At 39.0% G+C, this 23547-nt stretch overlaps 1 protein-coding gene across 1 annotated transcript in view; it reads left to right on the forward strand.

Moving 5' to 3' along the window:
• Positions 1-6440: 6440 nt before the first annotated feature.
• Positions 6441-23547, forward strand: part of LOC106867325 (carnitine O-palmitoyltransferase 2, mitochondrial) — a 35404-nt gene continuing 18297 nt past the window's right edge. The window contains exons 1-6 of the mRNA XM_014912164.3: positions 6441-6761; positions 13152-13195; positions 16119-16306; positions 16579-16638; positions 19211-19314; positions 21066-21199. Coding sequence (XP_014767650.1) covers positions 6711-6761; positions 13152-13195; positions 16119-16306; positions 16579-16638; positions 19211-19314; positions 21066-21199 — 581 coding nt within the window. The 5' untranslated portion in view covers positions 6441-6710. The remainder of the gene's footprint in view (positions 6762-13151; positions 13196-16118; positions 16307-16578; positions 16639-19210; positions 19315-21065; positions 21200-23547) is intronic.

Below are 23547 nucleotides of genomic sequence, written 5' to 3' on the forward strand. Positions count from 1 at the left end.
ATACTGATGAGATCTTTCATTTTGTTATCATAATAAATAGATAATTATTATTTTCGTTTCAGATGATGGTAAAAACTAAAACGTTAATCGGAACATCAGATCGGAAAGTATTTAATGTCTAAAGTGTTGCCTCCCGTAGTCTGATTATCTCCCTTGCACCGTTAGCAGACCCGATGCGCGAGGATGGGTCGAAAAGTTCCTCGGTTGACGATGAGGGAGTGACGGAAGAGCTGTGAAATTTTGTCGGCATTAATTCTTATCAATGACACGTTTCTTTCTTTCCACGTCGACTGACATCTTCCTGTTCAAACAGGGCTTCCATAGTAACTAATAGCGACTTCTCTTCGGTGCTATCAAGTACCTGCAGAAAAAAGGGTTTAGCCTCCCCCCACCCACCCAAGGACATTGATGCTGACATGATTGCTACATTAGGAGATGATGTTCCAGCCTTATCAAAAGTGCAAAAATGGGCAGCTGAATCTGGGAGGGGAAGGGAGATTCTTGAAGATGACCCGATGTCTGGACGTCCTGCAACTGCCACTACCGAGGAAAACATTGTGTCCACCCCATGGTGATGGATGACAAGCGATTGACTCTAAATCAAATAGTCAATGCTAATAGCATTTCCCGTGAGAGATTTGAGAATATACTCTGCATAATGAACTTGGCACGACCAAGGTTTCTTACTCGGTAGGTGCCACGGCTTCTCACACCTGACCAAAAGCGTACCCAGGCTGACCACATCAGGACGAAATCTGACATTGTTTGAAGCAGATCCAACTGGTTTCCTTTAGTATTTCCTAAGTCGGGATTAGTGTTGGTTTCATCTCTTTGAGCCAGAGACAAAGAAACAATCTATGCCGTGGAGACACCCCCTCCTCACCTGCTCTAAGGTCATTTCATCTGCGCAGAAGGTGATGGCTTTAATGTTTTGGTATGCAAAAGACATTGTGTTTATTGACTGACTTTAAAAGGGTCACACCATTAATGGAGAGTACTATGCCAGTTTTGTTGAGGCAGTTACGAAAGGCTATGCTCCGGAAAACTGGCGAAAGGGGTTTTGTTTCATAAGGTTACTGCTCCAGCACAGAAGTCCCTCGTTTCAATGGCTTCTGTGCGCGACAGTAGCTTTGAACTGGTTGATCGGCCTCCTTATTCTCCTGATTTGGCCCCATCTGACTACCATCTCTTCACCAACATGAAAAATCACTTGGATGGGAATCACTATCGCTCTGCTGGTGACGTCATATCTGATGTTGATGACTTTTAAACCAACAGGACGAATACTTGTTCACTAATGAGACGCAAGCACTGCAACACCGACGGAAGAGGTGTGTGAACCGTAAGGGGGACTATGTTGAAAAATAAACCTCATTTGGTCTCATTCCAGAAGAGTATCTTGGTCATCCTATGAACTTTTCTGTCGACCCTCGTACTGAATTTTCACTCCCCAAAGAAAAATTCCAGCCTTTGAAATGCCATGTCGTCTTTATTATTAACATTGCAACTATCATTATTAGAAGAGACTGTCATGCAATGTTTGACTGAAGCCTTTGACGTGTGGCCACCAAAGTTATCTCCCTTCACTTGGAAGCATTATTTACTATTTTTTTTATGGCCGAAAAGACGTGCCTCACTTTTAACAGCTTGTATTTAGGGAAAAAATGTTTTAAGCTTATGAAAGTTTATGGGAAAATCAACTTCGTGGGACGAATTCTCAGGAAAAAAAGTGCATTTTAAAAGCCATCAATTAGGGCGTGCGCATGCACACACAATACATATAGTGTGTGTGTGTGAAGATATTGCTTTGGCATTACGATACTAAAAACCTGTTGTTAGAACTTCATATATGAATAAGTTTCAGAATAAAGGATTAGGTGAATGTAGCGAGTGAAATTACATATATGACGAGCGAACAAGAATGACTTAATTAAATTCAGCTGTTTGTGAAATAAGATCCACTGTCTTTTAGAGCAGAAACTGCTGTAAGCTAATGAAGTTCACTACATAATTCATGTTCCCTTGTCATTTATTTTAATTTATATATATGCGTGCATAGAACAAATCATCATCATCATCATCATCGTTTAACGTCCGCTTTCCATGCTAGCATGGGTTGGACGACTTGACTGAGGACTGGTGAAACCGGATGGCAACACCAGGCTCCAATCTAAATTTGGCAGAGTTTCTACAGCTGGATGCCCTTCCTAACGCCAACCACTCAGAGAGTGTAGCTTATGTTTCATGAAAAAATTTCTTCCTTACAGATATCCCCACTATTTATCTTTAAAATATTTTTTATAATCATCAATACCTAAGATGCAAAATCTTTTTCATTGGCATTTCTCCCATTGCTTGTGCCAATTATTATACCATTAAAATTACTTATCAGATATTTCTAGTCTTCAGTGTCAAAATTAATTAAGTGGGGGATTATCAATCTGGGCAAAATACCTCATAAGCTCTCTGGTGGCACACCAGGCTAACAATATTCCTTAGATTAGTGAAGAACCCCAAGTAGTAATCTTTTGGTAGGGTCCAAGGTTAGGGTTCATCACAATTCTATATTGTAAATCCATGGATGGGCTCCAGACGAAATCGTTTTTATTCAGAGTGATATCTAAGAGACAAGTTTAAAATAATGGTCATTAGATATTATTCTTTTATTGGAACAAATTTGGCTTACAGCTGTTTCCAGTAGCCATTATTGGTACATTACTGATAAGTTTACTCAATCAATCGAGGAAAATTAAAGAACCTAAGAAAATTAATGCCACTTTCATGAGAGCCATTTCTGGTTGTTACAAGCAGAGCACTGAAGGAATGGCTATTGTATGGGGGAGGTGGAAGAAGAAGATGGAAATATGCAAGTAGAATAGAGGAAGATGGGTTACAAAGGGGGTAGCTGTAAGGTGATGGGATAAGGGTCACTTAATAGAATCAGGAGGCATTTTATTACCAAATTTGGAAGAGAGACAGTCATAAAACATTTTTGTTAAATCAAGCCAAATATTCCTTGATTCATATTTTTGTAATTTTGGAAACATTGGGAGTAATTGTAGACAACAACATAAGCTGGGCCGTTCATATAAACAGCAAAGTTGACATGGCCCGCAGAATGTGCTCCAGAATTCTCAGAACTTTTCAGTCAAGACATCCACACCATTATCCTTCTCTTCTCTACTTTTGCCCAACCCCACCTTGAATACTGCTGTCCATTGTAGTCTCTCCACATCAAACAAAGTATCATGAAAATTGAAGCACTTCAAAAGTCAATTACAAAAAGAGATAGATGGCATGTCAGGCCTTGACTTTTGAAGTTGAGTAGAAAAGCTCAAGCCTTATTCTCTCCACTGCTACTGTGAGCGCTACAACATCTGCATGATGTGGAAAATATTCTATCAGCATTACCCAAATGATGTTAGCATCACCTTCAAGATACATCCAAGACTTGGGCCCTGTCCTATCTGCCCACAACAAAAATCATAATCGCATCATATAGCAACAATATGGCACAATTATTTCACCTCAATTGGCCCCACTCTCTTTGAAATTACATCAAAATACATTAAAGCAGAAATAGACCCCATAAAATTCAAGAAGTCTTTGGACAAATTCCTTAAAAAAATCCCAGATAAACCTTCTATATCTGGATATGTCTCTGTAAACAATGACTCTCTATTTGAGTGGGCCATGTTTTCCAATTCCTAATTTGAATGACTTTGCCAGGTGGTGCTATTAAGTTCGACATGGCCTCAGCCAATACTGGCCAAAACCTATCAAAGTATGAAAGTACACACACACACACACATATTATGATGGCATAAAAGACCCATGAACATACTAGACACATTCCAATTTCAGCAGGTCATATCCAGGGGGAAAAAAAAGAATGGTTTTTAGTGCATTAAAACTTATGGGAGGTTGAATTTTGCATATGGGACTCTGAGGTGGTATTTTGAGACATTTTGGAGAGGAAGATGTGTCTTAGATGCCACCAAATGTGGTATCTTCTCCACACTTTTAGTCATTTTTCCTTTAGTCTAAGTAGACAGAAAGAAATAAGGCAATTAAAAATGAGAAATAATGAGAATAGGACAAACAGATATGTGAACATTGAATTCATGTGTGGCAAAGTTAACTTAGTATCATTTCACCACACACACAGCTATATATATGCGTATATATGTGTGTATACTGAGTAACAGTTTTGCGAAAATTTTGCTGCTTTAATAGAAGTACATTACTCTACCTTTGGTATTCAAGCACTATTTTTCTCCACCTTGTTTTGCATTTATGTGCTTACTTGTGTGTGTGTGTGTGTGTGTTATACATACACACTAGCCTAATATCTGTTTAGAGTTATAGAAAACCATATATAGTGCTCAATTATCTTGAAAAATGTGTTCTCCATAATTTTGTTGGAGACAAATATGGTTGATAAGGAAGATAAATGAGAGTTTTCAATTTTTTTTTTTTTTCTGAAATTCTAAAACATGGAGTTTTGTTTCACTTTCTACTAGAATTATGCCAGTAACTTCTAATTTGCACCCTTCTACTAAGATTAAAGACACAATTGACCTTTTTTAAATGTTGGCAGTTTATACAACAAGGTCCACCCCTATTGAGCCCTAGGTTAAAAATACTGACCTCAATTTCATTTTTAGTCACTGAAACCTGGGGCTCAGTTTTTTTCTCAGCAAAGTTGTTTGTGGTGTTTGTAGCATGACCTGCTACAACTTGTTTTACAAAGACCACTCTGATTGTCATGGTGGAATAATCTATGTTTACTCAAGCATTTTAGTAATTCCTGATGACAACTGAAACCAGTGACAACAAGAGATATTTGACTGTGACATTCATATAAGCTTTGGTTAACACTTCAACTTGGGGTCATATTTTGTTCCCCCAACTACTGTCAAAATACACAGTTTTTTTTTGTCATCCTCAGAACTTCAAGGAGGAAAACAGCCACTTATGTTTTCATTACTTGCCATTGTTGTTATCATCGTTGTCGTCATGAACAGCAGCATCATCTAATGTCCTTGTTCCATGCTAATATGGGCAATTTAACAAGAAATGATGGGTCTGAAGACTGCATTGTGTTTTCATGTCTGTTTTGACATGGTTTCTACAGCTGGATCTCCTTCCTAATTCCAGCTACTTTATTGAATGTCCTGGATGCTGTTTTCATGGCACCAACACTAGTGAGGTTGCCATGCACCTTGCAAGACCAAGGTCCCTTCCATTGAGAAACTACAATTCAGAGGGACTTTTTGCAATAGCACGAATGGTTAAAGTGTGAGAGAATAGGCTTGAACACAAAAGGCTTTATATTCTAGATGAGCTACACTCATGACTGGGGTGGAAGTGGAATGAGATCAGAAATACACTCAATAAGACTTTTGTCAGTCTCTCAGCAGTTATTTATTTAAAGCTATTTATGGCTTGGCTATGGTACATCCATACTTATAGTTTACATCTCGATTTTAAAATATTGATCAACTGGAAGCTGTCCAGAGATGTGCAACCATCTTGAATGTCTTGCTGCTCTGGTCATCGACACACTAAGGCTTCAATGTCTACCGACCATCATGATAGGAGCCCACAACATTATCCACCATCTACTCTTTTACTTGTTTCAGTCATTTGACTGTGGCCATGCTGGAGCACCATCTTTAGTCGAACAAATTGACTCCAGGACTTACCTTTCCAGCATCTTTGGCCACCTTTTTCAATTCAATGTCTCAAACACTCAACAATCACTTTTACACTCTTAGTTGTCAAAGCTGCCCACCACAACAGAACTGAGATCCTAAAACCAAAGTGCCATGTAAAAAGTGTTGCTATGGTTGCTGGTGCCACATAAAAACCACTGGTGACAGTGCCATGTAGAAAGCACGCAGTCCACTCTGTAAAGTGTTTGGCATTAAGAAGGGCATCCAGCTATAGAATCCCCAAAGCCAAAACAGACTATGGAATCTGGTGCAGACCCCGGCATTGCCAGCTCCTATCAAACCATTCAACCAATGCTGAGGTGCCACGCTGTGGAGCTGAACCTGCTACCATGTGGTAGGAAAGCAGACTTCTTACCACAGTCATGTTGTGCTTATATCATACTTTTTAATTTTATTTCCTAAATTTACATGGTAGAGGTTGATAAGTTATCAACGACTTCATGGAGGATCCAATGAAATATGGTGACTTGTTTTAAATTGTGAAATCAGGAGTAAACGAAGAGATTGATAAAATAATTGTTGATTGTGAGGAGAGAGAGAGAGAGAGAGAGAGAGAGGTGAAAACAAGGAAGAAAGGGTAGGGTAGACGGAGAGGGAGAGAAAGAGAAATGGGAGATAAGTACGCAAAGAGAGAGGTGGAGGAAGGAGGAGAGAGAAAGAAAGTGAGAGATAGGCATTAGGCAGAGACACCGAGCGGCTGACAGAGAGAGGGAGAAAGAGAAAGAAGTCGGAGTGAGTGAGTGAGAGAAAAACAGAAAGTGTGCGAAAAGAGTGAAAGAAGTGGAAGAATTTCAGAAAATTCAATCAAGTTTGTAATGTGAAGAGTCATGAAGAATCGGAATTAGTGTTTCTTATAAAGCGGTGTATTTATTTATTTGTGAGTGAATCAAAGAAGACATTAGTTTCGATTATAATTGTTTTTATTTCATGTAATTAGTGACAGAGACATTCCAGCTGGGAATACATTTGATCATGTCTCGGATGTTTCAGAACTCTTTGCCTTTATTTTCTTCTGTAAAACAGGTTAGTCTTAATTAATCATTGTTTTTAATTGAACAACGCAATAATTACTCTTGTTATTATTGTTTATTAACGAAACAGTTCAAAATCCTTTTTTTTTACTTTATTCCTTCTCAAAATCACGATTCGTTCTCAGACAATCGAAATAACTTTATATTATTATTAAAAAAAAAAAATTACGGAAATTTAAATTTTAAATCAGAAAACTTATTAATTCTTTTTAAAACATTACCTGTAAATTACCTTTTAATTTCGATAGTAATCAACATATCGGTGTCAGACATATATCGAAGTCCGTGTTTACTTATACATAGCATTGAAGGCTAATTAGGTCTTAATTTGGGAAAATGAACTGACTAAATATTTGTAATTAGCTTCTAACGTCAACGTTGTTTTCATAGATGTAATAATAATAAATTACAGAGATGTACTTGCATAGCAAGTGACCTGATCTCAGATCGTGTGCTGAAACAAAAACAATTGCAGCGTGGAAGTTGTTTATAAAACACTCAAAAACCTTTAGATTCACTTCAACATTTAAATTTAATTTGCCAAAATATTTTCGTCGCTTTCAGACTTTGACCTGTTCACTGACAAAATTCTGTGCTAAATAAATATAGGTAAACTTGTTGAACGTGTCCCTAACCAACAACAAAACCGAAGCAATCTCATAGAAACGAACTGCTACATTCTTCACGCAATTTACAAATAAATCATCAAAGATTAATTGAACCGAATTAATAGTTTTATTGCATATTTTGTAGACGTAGAACAGAGCACAACTTGGAATTTTTGTGGATATTTACATCTATCTATCGCATTATTATCGTTTTACTTTTTGTAAGAAGAGGAGTGATTTTTGTCGAACAGTTCAACGAAAGCTAACAGGAGAAAACCTCGAAGTCGCTCCCACCTCCTTGCAAAATATCGGCATAGAAGTGTAGTTATAGTTTTATATTCGGGCGATAGAAGCGATAAAATGAAGTGGTTTATCAGAGACCTTTGTTGTTTGATTGATAAATAACTGTTCCAGTTTTTAACATTTGTTTGACCTAGGTTACCATTAACTGGGTCATGTTATTGTGTTACACTATATGTATGTATTTTGTATTACGGGAGCGTCAATAAGTATATACTGTGTGTGTATTAATAACATACAGAAAACGTATTTGTTTTCTGTATGTTATTAATAGGATTACGTGGCTTGTATTCTTCACACTAACCTACCCATCCCGTCTACTGACCAGAAGCGAGTGTGGAATTGAGTCCAGAGTCACTTGGCCACGTCTCGAGTCCTAGGACCCGGTTTCTATGGTGTATAAGTGATTGAAATCACAACGTTCCCTGCGAACAGAACAATGGTCCGTTGCAGTGTTACTCATCGACAGCTGAGCCGAAACCACGACCTTGCGTTAGAGTGCAACACTCGAACCAATTGCATGTTCGTATGATTAAGGCAAATGAGCACAAGACGGGAAGGGCGTGTTTTATCTGAATTATCTTCTCTTGAATTGGTTATCTCCCTTCCTTCAGCTGACTTTGCTTTGTTCGAAGTCCAATGAATGAATGATTCAATCACAGCACGCCATGGCACGGCAATTAATCAACACTGACATCCTCTCACCCATTCTCCACATTCGGCAACAGAGAGTGTAAATTAGGAGTTTTAAACCTAACTCGTCTCGTTTCTGGAATTTGTACGGCGATGTAGCATGATTGACTCGCACCTATTACTGTCTTGGTAGTCCATCGATCGTGGAGGCGCAATGGCCCAGTGGTTAGGGCAGCGGACTCGCGGTCGTAGGATCGCTGTTTTGATTCCCAGACCGGGCGTTTTGAGTGTTTATTGAGCGAAAACACATAAAGCTCCATGTGGCTCCGGCAGGGGGTGGTAACGATCCCTGCTGTACCCTTTCACAACTCTATATTTCTGTTTCTGTTGTACCTGTGTTTCAAAGGGCCAGCCTTGTCACACTCTGTGTCACGCTGAATCTCCCCTGAGAACTACGTTAAGGGTACACGTGTCTGTGGAGTGCTCAGCCACTTGCACGTTAATTTCGCGAGCAGGCTGTTCCGTTGATCGGATCAACTGGAACCCTCGTCGTCGTAACCGACGGAGTGCCAACAACAAAAAGTCCATCGATCTCCGGTGAACGCGTAGTCTGTGGTCTCAGCAATCAGCATGTGAATCCGCAGCTCAAAGCTGGAAGCACACAGACACCCGCAGGTTGGACACTGGTAGTCTGTGATCACAACCAGCGCTGGATTAACCATTAATCAAAAATAAGCACGGCTTAGGGCATCAAAAGAGGTAGTAAATTGTTTACGGCACAAAAGAAATCACTTTAAACTTGCTAAAATAATATTCGAGGTAGTGTATATGATAGGAAATATAATTTGGAAGTGTTCATGGTGTGAAAGTGAGGATTTGATCGAAGACTTTACAATTAGAAAAAAGTAGAAAACCTTTGAAATATGAAGTGGAAGCATAAAAGGATAAAATAAACATTTTCTGCCATCTTACTTTTTAGTTTTGTTTCATTTTGAAAAAAAATATTTTCTATGGCATATTGTTTAAATTTTGAATTACATATATATGGTGGCACCAAATCTTTTGAAATGCTTAGGGCCTCGATGGGTCTTAATCCTCCCTGATCAGGACTGAGGATGATGCGACCCAGTCTCTTGCGCCTGCGAGGCATTGCTGCTTGTCCTCCTCAAAGACAGCTATAGCAGTGTTGGTGATTGACCTCCGGGTAGTCCTGTTTGTAGCTGGGGTCTTGAGTCTGCGAGGCTGGATGTCACACCCTTTAGTGTGTCCTTGGCGATGAGTAAATCTACCTCCTGCGGTAAACTGGCCAGATGGTGTCAGGCAAGTTTTCTTTAGGCCTCCTTTTCTAGGCCCCTCCCTTATTGGGGTGAGCAGTGCATTCCTAAAAAGATTGCTCAGTTGCCTGAGATGCTGCCGGAGTCCTCCGCTGCCCCGAGTTCGAAAAACAACCACCAAAGTCCCAGGCCGCCAACGTACAGGTTCGTGACTATGACCCCCCCCCCCCCCCCCAGTGGTTACCTCTACCTGCCACTTTCGCCATTTTTTCTTCACCGCATGACTTCAGTGGGAAGTTGGGGCTGGGATACGCAGACACCTGTGCGAGGTTGATTAAAGTGGTTGAGTCGATGCACATGGACAATCCAACTCTCTCGGCAGAAGAGACCCTGATCCAGTGGCACGGAGAGCCGTTACGTCTGGAGATCTCCCTGCTGCAGTGGATGACCAGAACATCCCTATGCCATGAGCGCTTCACAACGCCTGCTGGAACCGCCTTCGTAGCTGTTGGACCACTTTTGGTCTCGTCCGCAGGAACCAGTCTTTGCATGCCTAGGGTAGGCAACCCCTGATTTACACACCGAGGGTTTCACACCCATCAGCTACCCTCACCTACTTTGGTGAGTCTGTCGAAGCTGTTACCTGGAGTTTGGCCACTGTTGCATGCAAACAGTTACGGGGAGCCATGGATGAGGGCTGGGAGTCAAGTGGGGACCAAGGTGGATGGACCAACCCTAAAGAGGGTGCGACAATCTCCCCATCAAGTGCTACTCCCACCTGACTATTTCAGATAAAAAGAGAGTATGAAATAGAAATATATAAAAGACATAAGTTATAAAATCCACCCATCCATTCTCCTGCATGACAACAGAGATTGAAAACTCGGCATCTGTAAGTGACGATTATAAGTACCCGGATTTATTGAAGATTTGTGTTGGCCGTATACAGTTCCTACTAATTTTTCTGTTTGCATTGGGAGGTTGGCAGACACACAGGAAAGAATGGTTTACTTACTATTAAACTTAGCGCTGTGGCAAAATTTCTTTTACTTCTCGACTACTTCCAGGGCGACAACTCGATCATTATATTTTAAAAGTAAAGTACACAACATTAAGTAAGCATTCTTGGTCCCCACCCCTCTTCTCGTCCAACTCAAAATCATTAAAATCTTTCTTTAGTGTATTCTTTTGGCATCACTTAATCAGCCACGATATAATATAATGTAAATGTTTATTAAGTGCTGAATAGAATTTAAGGTCGTCTTCTACCTTTCTCCAATTTCACAGCAATGAACGAAACACAATGCTGTTTTACTGACAGACTCTAATATCACCGAAAACAGTGTCTTTAGCACTACACTCTCACCTGAACTATCACCACTTTTGATTCCATTTGCTCTTAACTCGTTGCCTTTGCTTAATTTTGTTAATCATTGTCTATAGATTTAGTCTTAATTAAAATTATCGTCTGTGATCGTCACATTAATTTTGTTAACCTTTCTAGGCCGCAGTCCAATGACTGAAACAAGTAGAAAGTAAAGCTATTATCTTATATCGTTTGCTTGTTTCAGTTACTTGACTGCGGCCATACTGGGGATCCACATCAAAAGTTTTGGTCGAATAAATCGACTGCAGTAGTTGCCTGGTACTTACTCTACCAGGTTTTTTTGTCGAATTGCTAAGTTATGGGGACATAAACAAAGCAACACTGGTTGTCAAGTGGTGGTAGGACACAGATACACACGCGCGCGCGACAGGCTTCTCAGTTTTCGCCTACTCACAAGGCTTTTGTTAGCTAGGGCTCCTACTATTATATACAGAAGACACTTTTCCAATGTGTTACGCTGTGGGAATGAACCTGGAACTATATTGTTGTGAGGCAAACACAGCCACGCCTCACCATTGCCATTTATTTTTACAGGCATGTGCATTGTTACCCTGCTTCTCTGACGATATCTACAAAACCATATTTGCAGGGGTCTCCGTGTCTGCTACAATATCAGACTATTTCCCGTTCCCGTCATCGCATTGTTTATTTCTAAAATTAATTAATTGTAACCCTGATGAGTTAGCTCAATGTTTTCCAAGGTTATTTTGTTGTGGAACCTTTAAACAGTTGTTCATAAATGCGCAGAACCCACGTCTACATTTTGCGGACACCCATCACCATAGCTCTAATTTTAATAAAACATTAAATAAAATAAAAGTTATTGTGGGGAAAGAAATTATTCAACTTATTTTGAAAAAGTGAATACCATTCTCTTTCCTTTTTAAATTTTCATTAAATTCCATTACAGGAACTTCATCTTACTGAAATCCAGATTTTTTAAAATGAAATACAAGGATCTCTCAGAACATTCTGTAGAAAATATTGCAGGAATTTATTTTAAGCTTTTGATTTTAGCATTATTGAATAACGTTGACCTCCCCTCCATAATAGATGCCACGCTCACCATTCGTTGTTTATTTATCTGGATAAGATGTCACTATATTTCAAGTAACATTCTGAAAAATTCCTGAGAGCTAGGTAAGCTGAAGCGTGCATAATTATGTGAACAGGCGAAAAATGAACTTATTCGGAAAATACATCTGGGGGGAGGGGGTGGGGAATTTCATTGAAATGGTGAAAGTCTGTGAAAGAAGGATTGGGTTTAAAAGTTTGTACTCGGCGAGGGAGGAGAAGATGCAGCAGGGATGACAAGAGAAGAAAGAAATAAAGGGCTAATGTCTCTGGTCGGCTTGAGTGTAGGTGGTACACAATGAACTATTTTCAGAGGAGCAGAGGCTTTAATAGCAGTGATACAATTAGGAAACAGCATGTTTGTGGGCCAAAGGTTGTAATATCTTGGTGAGGGAGTTTGTGCTGGTGCAGTTAGGTGGCCTTCATTTAAATGCAGTCTTGTAGGTTTGATTGCCTGGTTGCAGGAGCTGTATTCCATCGTGAGTTTTAATTTTTGTAAACAATCAACAATTGGTCAAACTTGAAGTATTTTCAGGCCCCACAGAGAATGGCTCATCTCTCTGATGGAGTTTTAGTTACATTATCTATCTGGAATTACCAGGAAAAATGCTCTAAGATTGTGAAGCTTAACCATTGTTGTAATTTTGAGGGTTTTGACTGCTGGAAAGACTGATATACAAAATTGTATTCCAGAGATCATCAAGGACTCTGCCTCTGTGTTAATTAAGACAAAGTTGTCATATCTCCATTAGAGGACTCTGCAATGGCAGTAGTGGTGGCAGTGGTGTTGTTGCATGGAACAGACCAAAGTTGCTGGAGAGCAAGTAAGAGAGGGCCTTGTCCACTCACTGCAATGTTGTAATCTAAGAGAAATCTTCTACTTTAAGAGATGTGAGACTGATTAAGTCCATTGTGATGGAATGTTAGATTTCAGTGTGCGTTTATTGACAAAAATGGTACAAGAATGAGCTGACAACCATCTTGCTCCAACCTGTACAAAGACAGAAGTTTTAAATATTATGCAATTAACAATTTATTTAATAAAAAAAAATATTGTCTTTTTATTTTTTGATTTTATTTATTTTTCTGCATTTTATTTCTTTCAGAGAAATTTATTATTCACAACCCTACAAAGAGGAAGAGCTTCAAGGTATTTCAAAATTATTTTATTTTATTTTATTCTTGTTTCTGTTTATTGTTTTTTTATTTTTGTTCTTCTTAATCTGTTTAAGAATGTCCCACTTTTTTTTTCTAATTACCTTCTATCTGTATTGTTGTTTCGTTACTGTCATCATCATTATTATTGACATCATCTCCACCATCACCATCATCGTTGTCAGCATCATCATCTTCTCCTTGGATGGTAGATTGGAAGAATCAATAAAGTGTTGGACCAAATGCCTTCTGCTGTTTTATCTGATTCTCATCAGATAACATTATTGACAATGGACGGACAGGTGACCTCACCTTGTTTGTTGTCATCACAATGTTTCAGCTGATGTATTCTCCAGCCTCCATTAAGGGTTCTGGTGGAATTTTGAACCCGACCCTTTATTTGACTAATGGGGTACATTGTTCTTATTCCTAAGGTATGTGGCTGATGTTATTTTTCTGTTAATATTATTTTTCAAGTCCCTGCTTGGGATCGAACATAGAATCCAAACATAGTGGATAAGAGTGCAGGCTACTTACCCTCAGATTCTAAGTTCAATCCCAGGCAGAGACTTGAAAAATAATATCAACATAAAAATAACATCAGCAACATAACTTAGGAATGAGAACAATGTACCCCATTAATCAAATAAAGGGTAGAGTTTTAAATTCCACCAGAACCCACCTGATGAAGGCTGGATAGTAAATCAGCCGAAACGCTATGGTAACAACAAACAAGATGAAGATACCTATCTGTCCATTGTAAATAATGTACAGAATTCCTTATCTCAAAAATATAGAATAATCTCATCAGATAAATATGAGTTCAAATCCACACTAAGGTTAATTTTATTTTTCATCCAAGTTCTTTAAAACAGAGTACCAAGCAAGTACTGGCATTGATAGCATTGACTTGCTTCTTCCCCTTAAAACTGCTGACCTTGGGCCCAAATCAGAAACCATTATTCAAAGGTGGTAGAATCATTAATATCAGAAAAAATGCCTTTCACTATTTTCATTCTGGCTTTCTACATTCTGAGTTCAAATCTTGCTGAGACCGACTTTGCTTTTGTCCCTCCCAGGTTCATAAACTAAGGTACCAGTCTAGTACCAGGCTCTGTGATATAAACTAATTTCTTGGCTCAGAATTCTACTCAAATCTCAAGAATCTTTCTTCAGTTTCTTGCAGAATATAACATGGTACTTTTCTGCAAGTTGACAAGTTTTAATTGCAATCTCTTTCAGTTCTTTAGGCAGCATTCTTGGTGTTGTGCCAAGTTCACCAATTCCTACAGGAAGAATTGTTCTCTTGATCTTCCACAATCTCCTCAGCTCTCTGGCTACTATTATTATTATTATTATTATTATTATCATCATCATCATCATCATCATCATCATCATCATCATCATCATCATCATCATCATCATCATCATCATCACTATTACTACTACTACTACTACTACTACTACTACTACTATTATTATTATTATTATTATTATTAAGAAGGCAGTGTGCTGGCAGAATGGTTAGCATGCTGGGCAAAATGCTTTGTGGTGTTTCATCTGCCTCTTTGTTCTGAGTTCAATTCTGCTGAGGTCAACTTTTCCTTTCATTCTTCAGCGTCAATAAATTAAGTACCAGTGACACACTGGGGTTGATGTAATCAACTAGTCCTCTCTCACAAATGCAGAAGTATGTTCTGAGACTATATTATGTGTAGAAAATTCTGGATGTTGAGCTGATGTGATCACCAATTGTCAGAGATGTCTTTGTCCAGCTTCTTTGACAGAGCTACAGTCCTCTGGTCAATAAAGACCAAAATTGGACACTTGTTATTTGGAATGTGGTCAAGCATTCACAGTTCTCTTCCAGTCTGCCAATGCAGTTAGTAACACGTGAGCCCTTTTATTCATCAGAAGATTAATTGTAAATAAAAGCAACGAACATTCTTGGAGGGAAATTCTAGGTGTTGATAAAGGTTAATTGAACAGAGGAATTTCAGCCTGGGAACACTGGTCAACTTCTAGATAATTCCTTGCTTTCGTTACTTTTCAATCAATAAAATCCACCCTGGCATGACCTGGATTTAATTTAATACATTATCCCCCCACCCCACCCCACCCCACCCCGGTTTTGTGGTCTTGTGACAGTGTGATATATTATCATCATCATCACCATGGAAATGCCTGTGGTGAGACATAAATGGTGGAGCATTTATGAATGGTTTACAGCATTTAATCTCCATTCATCTATTTCTCTACTTGAAATCCCTCCAAGGGATTGACCTTATCTTTCATCCTTCGAAGCTGGTAAAATATACCTAGATGCAGGTATGGCTGCTTCCTAACCAAATGTTTTTTGTGTTCAGTCTCACTTCACAGTGCCGTGGGCAAGTGTCTTCTGCTGTAGCTTCAGAATTAACCAAAGTCTTACCACTGGATTTGGTTGACGGAATCTGAAAGAAGTTCAGCTTGTCGTAGGTGTATACGGGTATGTGTGTTATACATATCATATGTGTAAGCATATATGTGTGTGTGTGTGTGTGTACACTTGTTTTGACATCATGTGATGGTTGTAAACGAGCCTCACCATCACACAAGCAGGGTTGTTCATTTTCAGTCTTCTGTAGGAAACATTCCTGATCATGGTGGAAATATTACTCCATTTAGAAACAGGGGTGGGTTGGCAACAGGAAGGGCATCCAGCTATAGAAAATCTGCCTCAGCAAGTTCCGTCTGACCCATCCAAGCATGGAAAAAGCAACGCTAAAATGTTGTTGATGTCAATGATGATGGTGACGATGATAATGATGGCCCCTCTTAGATTCCCATCCCTGTACTGATGGAAGAAATCACCTTTGTTGTTGCTTTAGTTTCTTTTTTCTCTTTTCAAAGTCATGTCTTTTATGCTTTTATTCCAGTTCAGAATTTCTGAAGAAAAGCAAAGTACCGACTTACCATTTTCAAAAAAGTCTCCCCAGACTTCCAATACCTAGTCTAGAAAGCACTTGTAGAAATTATCTGCTGACCCAGAAGGCCTTACTCAACGAAACACAATATCAGTCAACGGAGAATATTGTTAAACAATTTGAACAAAACGAAGGAAAAGGTTAGTATGACAGCTGTTATTTTCTTGTTTTATGAAATATAAAGACAAAAAGCAAAAAGTGGCTGTCCCGTCATATGGATATGTTTGTGTGGGTGTGTTGACTTTGCCTCTTATCCTCTCACGTCCATAAAATAATTACCAGATGAGCACCGGGGTCGATGTAACTGACTTATCCCATGTCCCCAAATTGCTGGCCTTGTGCCAAAATTTAAGACCACTGTTATTATTGTTATTATTATTATATATATACATGTGTATGTGTGTATTTTCAGCCCTTCATGATGAACTTGTTGCTCTGGATAAAGCTAACAAACATACCAGTTACATTTCAGGCAAGTATTTCTTTTTTATCCTTCATGGTATGTTAATTTTGAAACCTCTGTCAAAACAGAACCTTTTACAAAGAGATTAACAGAATATGAAGATTACAGAATACTAGAATATTGGCCTATAATATTAGAGCCTCAGAATATGAGATTATTGGAATGACACAACATTAGATTATCAGAATAATAGTTTCATAATAACACAATATAATTCTGTTGGACATTACATAATGTTTTGCTCAATGAAAGTTTAGAATTGGAATAAAATAAAATTTGGAGTGAATTGAGAGTCTCTTTTATAATTAATTTCCAGGCAGAACTGGAGTGCTTCTTGTGAGGTCCTGGGCGGCTGGTTATTTTTGTTCAGGCATCGCTCTAAAATACCAATAGCTGGTATATGTGCTTGACGCCTCCAGCTACACTTTACATTGTAAAGAGAGTAAGAGAGAGAGAGAGCTAACACATGAAGTGCAAGATGAGTGCACATATTAGGCTTGGTGGCAGGCAATGAATAACAGAATGCTATGCACGTGCGTAGTCAGAGAGAAAGAATCATAGAGACAGTAGAAGAGGAGGAAGTGACGCAATGCAGCTAAAAAAAAAAAACAGGCTCTGCAATTGTTAATATTTAGTTTAATGAATATGTTCGTTTGGATCTTTTTAATTAAGCTGCTCATTAGCTAAGGGTGTTTGCTAAGTTAAAGAATTTATAGCAAACTATTCCAAATGAATAAATCATTACAATGATGTTGATGATGGTGATGGTCATCGTTTTTGTTTTTTTCTGTTCGGTTGTGTGTGTTGTGGCATGGTGGAGTGTGGGGTGTGGGGGTGACTGGATTTTCCTTTCTGTAAATGTTTACTGATTTTTGTCTTTCACCTGGAAAGAGAAATTAAAAATAAAATACAACAAAAACTACTTTAAGAGGGCTTAGTTAATTGTATTGACCCCAGTATATTACTGGCATGTTTTAATTTATTTGACACCAGGGACATTTCAACTAAAATTTACAGAAATAAAAAGAGTAAAGTTTCTAAGATGACCAACAATTTGATCCTTGACCCCTCTTGGTACTTGCCCCCCCCCACTTCCCTGATGTGAGATTTTATTTGTTAAACGAAGGAGAAGAGACTAACCTTGAGCGATAGGCAGAGGGGTGGCTGTGTGGTTAAGAAGTTTGCTTTCCAACCACATGGTTTTGGGTTCAGCTCCACTGCATGGCACCTTGGGCAAATGTTTTCTGTTATAGCAGGGACCAACCAAAGCCTTGTGAGTGGATTTGGTAGATGGAAACTGAAAGAAGCCCATTGTGTGTATGTGCGTTACTGTCTCTTGCCTTGATGTCACATGATAGTTGTGAGTGTCACAGTTTCCAATCTTCAACGGAAACATGTCTGGTCAAAGGGAAATATCTTAATTGTAAGCAGGTGAAAATTGACAACAGAAGGGTAGCCAGCTGTAGAAAATCTGCCTCAATGAATTCCATCCAACCCATGCAAGCATGGGAAAGTGGATGTTGAAAACGACAACAACAATGATGATGATGATGCTGATGATGTATGTCTGTCTATCTGTTTCTGCAGAAGGAAGCTATTGTTAAGAAGTTAACAGCCTTCATTTTCTGATTCCCTCCTGAAAGTTGGAACCACAAACAGAATATAGCAACAATTACCAAATGGTAATTAAAAATAAAAACAAAGTTAAATTTGATTAAATGAAAACTAATTTAAGAAAAATTTACAATCATTAACTTAAGCCCTTCAATATAAAGTTGTAATTTCATTAACAGCATTTATTAGAAAATGTATATTTCTAGATTAAATTTACCAATATCCCATACACACATGCATGCAAGCATACACATACATAAACACATACAGCCACATACATAAACACATACAGCCACATACATAAACACATACAGCCACATTTATGTGGGTTTCAAAATATAAACAGTTTTAAGATGGAGAAATAAGCTTAATCTAATCATAATTTCCTCCATTTGCAAAAAAAAACATAACAGCAGATTAATAAAGTCAATTAAATCAACGTTTAATTATTGTTTTGTATTTATTTTATTGAGTTTGTAATAAAGGGTTTAGTTGTGTAGTTACTAAGTGTATTTCATGAGGTTGTGGTCTCTGGTTCAGTCCCACTCCAAGGACTTTTCAGTTTGACCCTACTAGGGGCCTGCATTTGTGAGTAGGGCATTTTGGAGCAGTCAGGCAAGATGAAGTACCTTCTTTTGTAGATTCAGGTACAGCAATGCCTTGTGAAAATGGTGTGTTCTTGTGTTGACATCATGTGATGGTTGTAAATGAGAGTCACTGTCATACAAGCAGTGTTGTTCATTTGCAATGTTCAGTGAAGAACGTGTCAGGCCATGGAAAAATATTACTTTGCTTGGTGAGGGTTGGCAACAGGAAGAACATCCAGCTGGAGAAAATCTGCCTCAACAAAGTTCCATCTGATCCATCCAAGCGTGGAAAAGTGGACATTAAAATGATGCTGCTGCTGATGATGATTGTGTGTGTGATGTTTTAGTGTTGATATTGATTTTGTTATTGATTTGGACAGCTCCTTGGTTTGATATGTATTTGAAAGATCGACGTCCAGTTGTACTGAATCACACCCCATTCACGACAGTCATTGATGACCCACGGCCGGAATACAACAACCAGGTAAAAATTGAATGAAATATTCCATTAAATACCAAAAAATTATTTCAAAAACCTAAACTGAAATCATAATAAAATAATGAATATAACCACAACAATATTTATTGTTCCTTTATGTTTGTACAATAGAAAAGATAAACATTTCTCGAATGTTCACTTCTGATGATGGGCCATTATTATGCCTGAAATATATCAAAAGGTTATTAAACTTCCTTTTTCCATTGTTAGAAAATCTCCATCCTTTTTATTTTACTTCTTTATCACAATGCTTCAATCAGGCTCTTCATAAGATAATAGTTCTGTTTTATTTTGGGATCCTTGCTAGCAAAAGCTTCATTTCAATGTTGTTTGTTTTCAGTTCTTGACATCCAACGTGTTTCACTGTTTGTTGTTCAGTGAACTGGGTGATTATTCATTTGCTTGGAAACAAATGGAGGTTGGTGACAGGAAGGGCACCCAGTCACGCAAAACTTTGACCCATGCAAGCATGGAAAAGTAGACATTGAAACAATGATGCTGCTGCCTATTGTATTCACATGTACTCTGTCATGCAAATGTACTTGTTGTACTCTGCCATACAGAATATTTACTTTACACTACTATACAGGACATCTCATAGACATTATTTGAAAGATATTCCCACATTGTGACATAGAAAATATTTCTTTAGCATATCACTAGATGAGGACAAATGTCCAGCTACCAGCCAGGCTACATCCACTTCTGGGGGTATTTCCCCTAGAAGCATATCTCCCAAGGTATACGGGCAGAAGCACCACCTTATCTGTTCTCAGTGGTGTAGCCAAGTGCACTCTGGTGGTAGCTACCTCCCAGAACTGCACCTCCACCATCCCAAACTTTTTTCCTCTGGCAAGGTGGGAAATCCCTTACCAGATTGCTCTAAGTGCCTTTTCAACTTGCACCGTCAACATGACTTTAATTCTCTTTACTGCTGCAGAGTACGTCCTGTAAATAATTGTTCTTTCTTGTTTCTCCTTTAAAACTTCTTTGGTAGGGAACACCTTCACTTCATTCCCCTCCCTTGTAAGCATTTAAAAAAATCTCCTTAATTCTTCCAGACTCACGTCTTCACTCTTTTCTTCTGCCACTGCAGCATAATTTCTTGCTTCCATTTTCCAGGAAACAGCTGTAAGACCTTCTATTTATAAATGTTCTAAAATCTTCACAGCCTTGCTTTTTTTTATCTCATTCTGAAAAAAGATTTTTTATATATACACATGCTAATATATCACCTACGTTGGACCCCTTATTCGCATAATCACCGAACCTGGAGCTTTAATATAGTCTATCCATAGCACTTACTCAGCATTACCTGACACCTTTGCCTCTTATTGACACCGTTACCTCTCATAACCTATATATATATATATGTGTGTGTGTGTGTGTGTGCTCCAGCCCGACGATGGCTGCATGGCTGAAATGAATAAAAGAATATATGATAGGTAGATATTATGAATGCTTCATTCTTGCAGTGGTCTGTTCTTTGATGAGGTGTCAACCATTAGTTCACTGGACAAAATGTTCTACATTTTGAGTTCAAATCCTGCCAAGGTCAACTTTGTTTTTCATTCTTTTGGGTTTGATTAAATAAGTACCAGTCACGTACTGGTGTCAATATAACTGACTTGCCCCTCCCCTCAAAATTGTTGGTCTTTGTGCCAAAAATTAGAAAGAATTATTGTATTTGTTTCTTTTTATTTTATTTTACCCCATTTTATTTTTTCCCTCCCCAGTTGATTCGTGCGACAAACATAATTTTTTCAAGTCTTCGCTTCATGAAATCTTTGGAGGAAGAAACCCTGGAACCAGAAGTTTTCCATTTGAATCCGAAAAAGAGTGACACGGAGACGTTTCGGAAAGTTGTCAGGTGAGACTTTCTTGTGAAATCTTCAAAAAGTGTAATAAATACCTTCCAGGTGTGGCTGTGTGGTTAAGAAACTTGCTTTGTAACCAGTGGGGTTCAGGTTCTACCCCACTGCACAGCATCTTGGGCAAGTGCCTTCTGCTATAACTCTGAGCCAACAAGTGCTTTGTGAGTGGATTTGGAAGATGGAAACTGTGTGGAAGACCATTGTGTATATGTGTGTGTCTTCACATAGATGCTGTTCACCCAGCAGTAACAGAATCTCTACCCACATCAACAAAATGTCGAGCAACCACAGCAGGTCATGCAGTAAAATCCCTCACTCGAACAAATAAGGTTTGGTGTCTGGAAGGGGATCCAGTTGTCATCATCATCTTCATCATGTGATGTCTATTTTCTATGCTGGCATGGGTTGGATGGATTAAGAGGAGGTGGCCACTAGAGAGCTACCTGAGCTCCATTTTATCTGTTTTGGCACAGTTTCTGTGGCTGGATGCTCTTTCTAACACCAACCTCTTTATAGAATGTATTGGCTGCTTTTTACATGGCACTAGCACCCACAAGCCTACAAAACTAGGGCCTCTCAGTTGATAGAGGGACATAGAGGACATGTCTGTATGGCCAGCGTTTTACTTAGCTCGATGTCTCTTCTCAAGCACACCAAACCACTAGAAGTTTGGTCCTTTGTTATCCCCTTAGCGAAGCCCAGTATTTGAAGTTCCTTTCTCATCACTTCATCTCACGTCTTCCTGGGTCTACCCCTTCCACCATTACAGATCAGCACCTCTTGATGCAACTGTCCTCATCCACACACAACACATTACCAAACCAGTGGAGTCTTCTCCCTTTTACACATCTGATGCCTCTTATACCTAGTTGATTTCATCTCTCAAATCACTTACACTCTGCCGTATACGCACACTGACATTACCCATCCACTGGAGCATACTGGCTTCATTTCTTTCAAGCCTTTGCATGCCTTCTGCAGCCACAGCCCATGTCTCACTGCCATGCAGCATAGCTGTTCGTACACAGGCATCGTACAATCTACCTTTCACTCTGAGGGAGAGGCCCTTTGTTACTTCGTCCAGCCCATTCTTATTCTAGCAGCTACACTTTTAGAACTGCCTCCTCCACTGCTAACGTGGTTGCTTTGCACATCTGCCACATGTAAAGACCACTTTCTCTGTTAATCTTCCAGTGATACCACTGCACCTCTTATCTGTCCATAGCTTGCACTGGGTACACCGTATGGAGTTTCTCCCAACACCTTTCCTACATATCGAACAGAGACATCTCCCAGAAGGGATCAGTCATTTGTCTGTTTTCCTACTAATTAGGACCTTGGTCTTTGCTAAATTAACTCTAAGGTCCTTTGATTTCAGACTTTGCTTTCACACCTGAAATTTCTTTGCTAGTTCTAGTGGTGATTCAGCAATAAGAACAAGGTCATCAGCATAGAGAAGCTCCCAAGGGCAACCTAACTTAAATTTGATTCTTATGACTTGGAGGACTACGATAAACAAGGGGCTGAGAACCAATCCTTGGTGAATTCCAGTCTGTACACTAAATTTCTTGTTATATTTATTGCTGACTTTCACCTTCCTGACATGGCTTGTACAACTCTCACCAACTACTCATCCATCCCTATCTTCCACATTGCCCAGCAGACAAAGGAGTAAGAGACCCTGTCAAAGGCTTCTCCATGTCAACAAAAACCAAATACAGAGGTTTATTCTTGGCTAAATATTTCTCCTGCAGTTGCCTAACCAGGAATAGAGCATCAGTGCTGCTTCTCCCTGGCACACAACCAAACTGCATCTCATCTCAGCTAACTCCCTTCCTAATTAATTGAGTGATGACCCTTTCTGTAACTTTCATCATGTGGTCCAGCAATTTGATCCCTCTGTAATTATTTTTAAGGCATCAATTTTATCTGTATGAAAGTTCACTACAATTCTGCTATACCAGTCATTGAACATGACTCCCTCATGGACAACCTGATTAACTATGTGGGTGGCTAGACTATAACCCACTCCACCAGATATTTTAAGCTTCTCAGCAGTGATTTCTGATGGGCCAGGGGCTTTTCCTTAATTATTTATTCTACTAAGCTACTACCAATCTGAATAACCAGTACCTCTGTTGGGTCCACGTTGGGCAGGCTCCTCTTCTCCCATGCATTTAGCAACTTTTCATAGTGGCCCTTCCAAGCCTCCTTCTTTGTAGAACCACTAACTGCAAGTGAGCCATCATCCATGTGAACACACTTCTCTCCCACAACATCACAATTTTCCTTGACACACTATGTTGCAATCTGAAACATCTCAAGACTCTGGTCCTCACATTGC

This window comes from Octopus bimaculoides, chromosome 3 (genome assembly GCF_046866305.1).
Source record: "Octopus bimaculoides isolate indiv1 chromosome 3, ASM4686630v1, whole genome shotgun sequence".
In the NCBI taxonomy this organism is placed as follows: domain Eukaryota; kingdom Metazoa; phylum Mollusca; class Cephalopoda; order Octopoda; family Octopodidae; genus Octopus; species Octopus bimaculoides.